Below are 9,694 nucleotides of genomic sequence, written 5' to 3' on the forward strand. Positions count from 1 at the left end.
TTTCAGAAATACCTAACGTTTTTTTAATTGTTTTGTTGTTTTGTCTTGAAATGCTTAAATTTTATTAAAAAAAATTATTAAAAAAAATGATTAAAATTTGTGCTGAATAAAAATACAATAATAATTTTTTTGAAGCATGAAAAATTTTCAATTTTTAAACTATATTACTTTTATTTATTTAACTACTTTCTTAAAATATTTGTGGTTTTTTATATTTTTGGAATGCTAACATTTCATAATAAAGGTTTTTTGTCTCAAAATAGCCTAATTTGAATTTTATATGAACTCAAAACCAATATTTTTTTTGCAGAAATAAAAATATAAAGTAAATCCGCAAACACTTTCTAACGAAAAATATTTTATTATATTTATTTTATAGTTTTGACGAAACAGATTAGACATAATTCTTTTTTTATATTTCTAAAATGCTTTCTTTTTATATATACAGTAGACGCTCACAAATTAGAACCACTTTGGTTTTAGGGTGACTCTAATTTCTGAAAAATTCTAATTCCTGGACGTTTTTTTATTTTAATAAAACCTTAAAATTTAAGTCAATTTGCATTGAAAAACTACAATGAAATTTTGTCTTACTAAATTTTATTCATAAAAACGAGAAAACATAAGGTAACAATCCAATATACATATATGTATTTATGCGCTAAGTCAAAAAAAGGTCCAAAAAACAAAAACTCCAATTACAGTAAATATATTTTTTTTTATCAAAAATACATAAGAGATCGATAAATATACATTAAAACAGCCAAAAATTAATCAAAAACTTCGTAACTAATTTGCAGGCATGTAGTCTATTATTGCTGTTTGCTTCTTCCTTTTATTTGGTTCTGCAATAACAATCTCATTGCGAAGAGCTAGCAGATTGCTTGTGTGCTTTGCGGAAAACGATTCACTATAAGTACACCATTTTATTAAATTATTGACGCTTTCAATGGCTGTAGAAGTAGATACAACTGGTAAGACCTCCCGGTCATCAAATTCGCTGCTACCTGAAGACTCATCATCGCTATTGAGATCATGTGCAGGGTCGTCATCAAGCACATCATTGATCCATATTTCAATTTCTGGTATGCTAATGTTATTAGTTGGCTCTATTTCTGTTAAAAGTGCTTGAGCTGCCTGAAGGGCTCCATTGCAGTCTTGATCTCTTTGCAGTAGCTGTGCTAGTGGCACATTATCGTCATCACTTTCATACTGATCAGAGTCCCAGTTGTTCAACTTTGACCAGGACTTTTTATTACTCTTTCTGGAACATCATACCAAGCTTGCTTTAATAGCATGATTGCATTTCGAATTGAAAAGGAGCAATTAATTGAGAAAGAAGCATACTTCTGTAGTTTAGCTTGGTTAACTTAAGGGGTTATACGCAGCTATGAAGCAAATAAAAGACGGGTTGTCAAGGATTTATCCTGAAGAAACTTCAGAATATTTTAATTTGAAAATTTTTGGCGGTTATAAAAGCATCCTTCAAGAACGTAACAAAATTTTTTATTTATGAAAATGTTGATTATAGAGCGCGCTGCAGGCGATTTCTGGAACCTCCTTTAAAAAAAGACGATTTACGGTGTACATCGTAACTCAGGATTGGATTATCTGAAATCAAAAAACCAAACAAATTTTGTTAATGTATTAGATTATCTAGTAATTAATCGTTCGGCTAATCAAAATAGTGAATTTTCACAAAATGGCAGCTTTTAAAAGAAATGATTTCGATTTTTACGTTAAAATTTGGCCGTAAATTGATTATAAAATGGAAAATAAGTATCATATTTACAAAAGGAACGATTAATTACTAGAAAATGTATCTTTAAAGATTGAGTTAAAACGGTTGACCGATCAAACAAGCCGTTTTCGAGATATCGTGTACACCGACTTGAAAAATGCCGTTTTGAAAAAAACACGTTTAAAGTTTCAATACCTACCTTAAAACGTGCCGAGGCATCTCTACATATTTAGGTATAACTCCGAAAGTATTGCTTAGATCTACTTCAAATTTCGTGCGTATACTTTTGAATATATGTACATTACAAAAATGCAATAAAAAAAATCGATTTTTTTGAAAGTCATAACTGCGTACAACCCCTTAATAGGATTCTGATCCATTGGTTGTAAAGTTGCTGTTACATTTGGTGGAAAGAAAAATGCAATTATATTTCCATCGTCGCTTTGAAGTTTCTCAATTGGTGCATGAGCAGAGCAGTTGTCAATTAGCAAAATTGCCTTCGGAGGCAAATTATTTTCCTGAGAGAAACGAATCACCTGTGAATTGAAAATATTTTGGAATTACTGAACCTAAAAACAAAGTTTTTTCTTACCTCATGAATAAATATCTTGTGAAACCAATCATGAAAAATCCGAGATGTCATCCAAGCATTTTTTGAAAAGTTGTAATGGAGTGGATTATTGAATCCTTGGAAACTTCTTGGTTTTTTTGCTTTTCCAATTACTAATGGCATTAATTTATGTGATCCATCAGCATTTACACCAAGTAACACTGACATTCGTTCCTTCTGGATTTTATACCCGGGGGCGGTTTTCTCGAAAAGAGAGACGTATGTTTTGTCAGGTAAACAGCGGTAAAATAATCCGGTTTCATCTACATTATATATTTGTGACTCCATTAGCCCCATCTCATCGACAAAGACAAAGTATTTTTCTTACGTTTATTTGGCATTTCAACGAACGACTTTTACTTTTAAGGAAACAATGCCGAAACACGTGCACGCGAATCGAATTTCAAACAAAAACTAACAAAAACTGTACAGATAGCGACGAAAATCCAACGGCCACCAAGCGTAACATGAATAAATTTTTGAATTTTCGATTCTATTGTAATTTCAGAGCGTATTTTGTTTTTTTGTTGCAAAATAGATATAAAAAGGGGAATCCCCAATTTATTTATGTTACGCTCGAAAATTCTAATTTCAGAGCGTGTAATGTATTCAAAAAGTTGATTCTAATTTCTGGAAATTCTAATTACTAAGAGTTCTAATTTGTGAGCGTCTACTGTATATAAAACTGTTTTTGAAGAAATAATTTTATATATGAAAATAATTTTATATATGAAAATAATTTTATATAGTGTTTCATTTTTGTAAAATAAAGAACTTCTTTGTACAAATTTTATTTGGAATACATTTTTTTAACAAAATTTTTACAAACAAATTTAGTGGTTTTTTTATAAATTTTATTTTGAATAAAATTTTTTTAATGTTTTTGTTATAAATACTATTTGAATAAATTGTTTTTTTTATAATGTTTTTTATAAATTTTATTTTTAATGTTCTTTCTACAATCAATCTAAAATCAATTAAAAATTAATGGTTTTTTTATACATTTTATTTTGAAAAAACTGTTTTTATAATTTTTGTTTAACGAAATTGTTAGTTCGCTTTTTAATAAGTTTTATTATGAATACATTTTTTTCTATTACCTTTAATTTTTTTGTTTCAATAAAACTTTGTATTAGTTTACAAAGTTTACAAATTGAAAGGAACATTTTTGTAATTAAATATATTTTTTAAGAAACAGCTTTTTTACAGTACATTTTCATTGTTTTTGCCGGAACTGATTCAATTTTTTCCTAATTTTTTTGCATTTTAATTGCTCTATTATTACAAACCTTATTCAATATTGTTTACTTTTGTCTCCAAATATTTTGATTTACCTGAATCAATGGATAATTGAAAAGTTTCATGTGGCGCAATGAAGTCATCAAAGTGCCATTATTTCTAACGCAGTCCCAGCGGTACAGTAATTACATGCAGAGTGGCTGATGAAAATTGCTGAAAATCACGACAAATGACTAACGATTAGGGATTTGACGTGGCAAATTACAGTGAACAGCGTGAAAGGAAAAATGCGTATTTAATATACACACAAAACAAAGAACAAAAATTAAAAAAAAAAAAACAATTTTATAAATACATTTTTAAATCGATGCCTTAATTGGGAATCACAGAAGAAGTTCGTGTAATAGTGTGTGACCAACCATAAGCAAGAGGGCTCAGAGCAGGATAGCTGTTTATGCTATGACGTTCAAAGAGCTGCTGTATAATTATAGGCTTAGCTTGCCAACAACACAACCAATTTTCTCTACTTTCTGTGTGCGTAGCTTCTTTTGCCACAGGCATCCAGTTACAGGATGAACAGTATTTGGTTCATGAGAGCCCATTTTCTTGACTTATCTTTTCTTGACTTTCTAAACTTATATAAATTTAACAAAACAAATTATGCATTTTCCTAGAAATCTAATAAAAGTAACCACTTTATGGAATTATTCTCTGTACGACCCAATTTTCGTGCAGTCTTTTCACTTGTGCAGCAGCAAAATATTAGGCATTGGCGCTTTTAACTTTCAACTAGGCACCATTCCCGCTTGCCACACTTGCAATGATGTGCCAGCCAACCCACCAATTACAACTAATTTTACACCGCAATCGTTGGCATCCTGTTCGAAGTGATTTGCCTGCCGCAAATTCGTATTTTATTGCGATTGCTACGGTGGTTGCCAACTCTCGCACGACGTTTTCGCGCTCTTTCTGCTCTAACAGGCTTTGCCATTGTTGTTGCTACAATTGTTTTGCTATTATTTCGTTATGCCTGACTACAAACAAATTAATTCAATTTCGGATTTTATCGCGCCGCACGCATTTGAAGGTGGATGAGCGACGCCGAAAGTGGCGCTGCGGGGGATGTGGTTAGCACGGAGATGTGCATATCACTAACGCTATGGCAATCAGTCAGTTAGTCAGCCGATAAGGAAAGTGGAAAGGTTAATGTATTCAATCAGGGCAATTTGATGTTATCTGAATTGGTAAAGGCAAATCACAGGAATTGAGTTAAGCTGTGGTAAAGTGGAGAGCGCTTAAACGCGTAAGTGTGCGAGTGTGTGAGCATTTGAGTGTGTATGCATGTAGTTTCAGACAAGCCTTCCATTTGCTGTGCATTGATTGAGCTTAATTTAATTGTAAATAACAAAATTGATTTGATTATTTGCTCACCGAGATCGGTAATATGGTAGTGGGGGGCGTATACGTAATATGCATATAAGTTGATTAAATGGTCCTTTTCAGAGCGTTATTGAAATGGCGACAGAAGCATGGGTTGGCGGAAATGAAATTAACTCAGTCCTTCACCGTCCAATGCTCACATTTTATTCACCGTTGCTTGCTTTTCATGTGCCTGCTGCTTGTTCAAACACAACGGCGAACGTGCTTGGCCTACAAAATGTTTGGCTTTCAGTGGCCATTTCACATTTCACATTTGAAATTCAATTTTACTAATTTGATGATGAAACTGTCAAGCGACTTGTCACTAAGAGAAAACAGCAATAAAAATTGCCTACACCACTAAAAATTTGATTAGCAACAGCTAGAAGTGGCTGATGCTGCTTTTCAAAACTATCACATAACTATTGTAGAGCTGTAAAAGTATGTGTTAGTTGTCGCATGAAAAAAAGCTATGTATTATTAAATTTGACAGAATATAAAATTTCAATTTCCCAGCAGTCAAACTTACTAGTTCTGAATTAACTTACTACTATTTAGTTGGTCTAGCGAACGCATCTTTCATTTTATTTTTTCAAAACTAGGAAATGATATTTTCAGCATCAGTGTTAATTGTCAGCCCCTACATCAGTATTTTAGCAGTTAATGAACTAGTTCATAATAGACTTAAAAACATCTAGTCCAGTTTGGGGTATAAATCACCAGTTTGGGATGAGTTGGAAAAGTGAAATAAAATTAAAAAGTAAGCGATTCAAAATATTTAATATTTAATTTTAAATTATTTTATTTTAAATTTATTGCTAGACTTGTGAATTTAGTTTTAAAAATTACATATATCAGAATTTTATTTATTCTATAACTAAATGAAAGCAAATCAAATTATAAAAGAAAATATTATTATTAGGTATTATTAATAACCCTCCTCACTCCAAAACGGCAAGTGGACCGCAGTGCGCTTGATTTATGTAACATTTTGGTTTTGACGCTGGCCCAAGAAAAGCAGCAGTTTGTGAAGGTCTAAAAATGTTCAGATATAGAAAGAAATTCTTCAGCTTAATAAAAAGCTAGAGATATATCATTGCCAGTGATTTACAGAGAGAGGATAGTATCGTTTTCTTGGTGGGAAAAGCGGATCCGATACATCGAAAGTGCTGGAATGAGAGTTAAAATTTTGCTTAATAGTCAATCTGGTCCACTAAGCTCGTGATTTCTTCAATATGGTTTTAAAAAAGAGGTCTACGGTGCCTTGATACTGGAGGGGAAATATTAAGTTCAAATTCTGTTAGAACAAATGGGCTCGAAATCGACGCTGTGGACAGTTTAATGGGGACAGTTTATTCCCAGCATTTTTCTACGCCTAACAAGAGTTAGATGATTGTTAAACTTTATATGGGTTACGATTAGCTTCGATTAGCTATTCCAATCGAAAATAGGATAATATCAGAAATACAATAATATTTCTTTCTTTGTATACAGCCTTAATTCGTCATTTTGCTTCTGGTACCGATTTAGTTCCTCCCGAACTACTTTGATTTCTTCCTTCAAAGACCACTTCTGATGAACTATTGTAAAATCTTTGCTCATTGTCTTTCAGTGCAATATTATCATAGCTGATGTCCAACCAGATATGTGTGTTTCTTTCAAGGCACATACACATTAGACACACATACTTTTGAAGAGTAAAATTGGAGTACAAATATGAGTAGGGGTAGAAGTAGTTGTGGGAGTAAGAATAGGGAGCGGAGTGGATGTAGGACTAGACGAGCACTGAAAGAAGGTGAAAAATAACAATACAATTTTCAATTAAAATTTTTGTTTATCTTTGGTTCAAAAAGGTCTAGGTTTTATATCAAGCAAAATCAGTATGCCTATAAAAGTGGCACATATACCTTGAAAAGTTTTTTTAAGTGGAGTGGATGTAGGACTAAGAGAGCACTGAAAAAAGATAAAAATAACAAAACAAAATTTTAATTAAAATTTAAAACTTTTTTGGCTCAACAGAGTCTACATTTTATTTTAAGCAAAATCAGTAAACTTTAAAAAGTGGACAAACACCTTAAGGACTCTTTTGCAGTTATTTTTTCATGCGATTTACCAAATTTTTTAAGGGGGTAGTATGGTTAATTCGGTGTAAAACAAGCATATTTTTCGAAATTTTTTTTGTCGACACAGTTGATTTATTCAAAATTTTAAAATTACTTCATTATAAAGTCATATTTAAAGAATATTGTGTGAAATTTTCATTGATTTTTATGAAGAAATGAGTTGGTGGCAGCGAATCTTCGCGGACGTCTCATAAAAAAGTTTTATTGCGGTGTCCCTCAGAACTCATTACTGGATCAACTAAAATCAAAAAACCAAATTGATTTCATCAGCTAATAAAGTTTCGCAGGTAACAACGTCGAATTTTTTTTTACTACCCCCTTAAATCAAGCCCAGTATGATTTCTATTCTAGTAACCTTTAGTGAACTGCAACTGAAACACTACATCGAAAAAAGTTGGGTGGCTGTGTTGGTATAGTAAAACGGACTATCATCTATGTAAATAGTTTATTTCCAAACTGTTATAAAAAGATGTTATTTTATTATTGCTCTGTTAGAAAGGGCGACCTGTACGAACAATAGTGCCTGTGTATTACAATTTTCTTAAGGGGTCCCAGTGCTCTAGACCTCGAAAATTTTCAGGACATTTTTTAACAATAAAAAAAATGAAAAACGAAATTTACATTTTTTTAAGCTTTTTATTTAACTTCCTTGAACTAACTAACTTTATTTAACTAACTTAGATTTTTTTTTAATTTGAATAATTTTAAAAATGGCGCTGAAGTTGACCCTTCCGAAAAATTGGACCTGGACGGTGTTGTCCATTTAGGCTCTTATATTTATCTGAAACACAAAAACAAAAAAAAAAATTAATCAGTATGGCTGTAGCTATGAAGTCAAAAAAAAAAAAAAAAATGGCGCGGTTTTGAATTTGACACTCTAAAAATCGGGTTTTTTTCTGTTTCTTAATAAAAAAAATACGAAATTATTGAAATAATAATATGATTCTATTACGGGGGCGATAGTCATTCATGTTGTGAATAACATATTAAATATCAGACAATTCAATTGAATAGTTTTTCTTTCGTTTCGAGATAAATGAGTTTAAGGAGCACGTGTCAATGGGCAATATTGGGAATTTCCGCATGAAAATTTCACAGTATATTCTTGAGATACCAAACTTTCGAAATATCGAAAAAACAAAAAATCGAGTTTTTGAAATTTCTAGACCACCGGGTCACCTTAAAGTGACTATTCATAGCTAGGTATGCTTCTACGTTCATTCAGTTAACAGTCCATTTGATTTTCTAGAAGAAAAAAAACTGCTCTCAAACCCACTTTAATTAAAATATACACCATCAGTTTAACTCCACAAACTAACCTGATTATCTGCCAGAAGAAATATGTCGTAAGAATTGAAAAGAAAATGCAATAAAGGCTACCCCACATTGCAATTTCCACCGCAATCTAATTGGCCGAGGCGAACATAGCTGTGCGGACGTACCTACATTTTAGCAGCTGTTAACATAAAATTTTATTACCCAGACAGGAAGCGTGTAAGGCGGCGATGCCTCTTTGGAAGGCAAAGCGGTGAATGGCTGCTCTTTTGATGCAGACGATTCTATGTATAGGTACACTTGTGTGTCAATAAATTTGTTTTCACCTGCTACTCTCACCGTGCTTCTCTCCATAAAGGTGTTGGTGATGCTGATGCCAGTCGTTGATGGCCGGTTGTGTTGCTGGATAGTTTGTTCGTTGAGGGGCGCGCGAAGTAAGAGCGAATGTGTTTGCTATGAAGCTGGTCAGGTTGTGCAGAATGAGTGTGACTTGTATGTGTGTGTGTAGAATTTTACTGCAGCTATATGAAGTCATCATTCGACAGTTGGATGTGGGTTTTTGCAATGGGATGGCTATTTTCTTTAACTTTTTTCCTTTGCTCTTTTTCTTTAGAAAGAATAAATTTCTGTGGAATGTAGAGTATCTTTGGCTGAATTCTTTGCAGAAGGTGCTATTTAAATTAATATGTAAAAAATAGTAATTTTTTAAATAAAAAGGAAAATATATAGTCTTGATAGTACATAATGAGTATAGCATTTTTTGTAGAAAAAATTGAATTCAGCACTTCTAATATTCGTTTATAGTACATTGGAGTTTTCAAATTTTGGTTAAATAAATATTTATATTACGTGTAAGCCGATTTCTGATAGAAATATTATTGGCAATGTTCTATAGTAGAATTCCGCAAGGATAATTTTTGCAGAATAATTCAATATCCTAGCTTACCTGTTTAACGGTCATTGTGACTACTTTTTAAGAAAAGTCAAAAAAGTCCTTTTAAAAGGCGCATTTAGGAACTAAAATGTTATACAAAAATTTTGACAAAAATTTTCAGTGGTGGTTACCGAAGCCACAAAAGAAGTCAATAAAAGCACTTACTCATTACTCAGTTGGTCAGTAAAAACTATCCCGGAAAAATAATTGATATGCACGTGAAACTAAAGATTTTTATTTAGAAACGTTGCATACTCAGTTTCTTACTTACTCAAAAATTTAAGTTTCTAAATGACTAAAGTTTCAAAGGACTTAATTTTTAAAAAGTGGCTTTAAATATTTCTACTCAATAT

General features: G+C 31.9%; 1 protein-coding gene across 1 annotated transcript; it reads right to left on the reverse strand.

Annotated features, from left to right (window-relative positions):
• Positions 1-789: 789 nt before the first annotated feature.
• On the reverse strand, positions 790-9,368 carry LOC128867180 (jerky protein homolog-like). Its single transcript, XM_054108275.1, has 3 exons — positions 9,354-9,368; positions 2,096-2,277; positions 790-1,264 (listed from the first exon to the last, which is right to left on the reverse strand). The coding sequence occupies exons 1-3, from the start codon at positions 9,366-9,368 to the stop codon at positions 790-792; spliced, it is 672 nt and encodes a 223-aa protein (XP_053964250.1).
• Positions 9,369-9,694: the final 326 nt, after the last annotated feature.

This window comes from Anastrepha ludens, chromosome 6 (genome assembly GCF_028408465.1).
Source record: "Anastrepha ludens isolate Willacy chromosome 6, idAnaLude1.1, whole genome shotgun sequence".
NCBI classification, from domain to species: Eukaryota; Metazoa; Arthropoda; class Insecta; order Diptera; family Tephritidae; genus Anastrepha; species Anastrepha ludens.

Excerpts from the sequence above, each read along its gene's own strand:
- LOC128867180 (XM_054108275.1), bottom strand. Across the intron at positions 1,265-2,095 it reads CAGAATCCTATTAAGGGGTT|AAAGAGTAATAAAAAGTCCT; the intron begins GTACGCAGTTAT and ends ATGATGTTCCAG.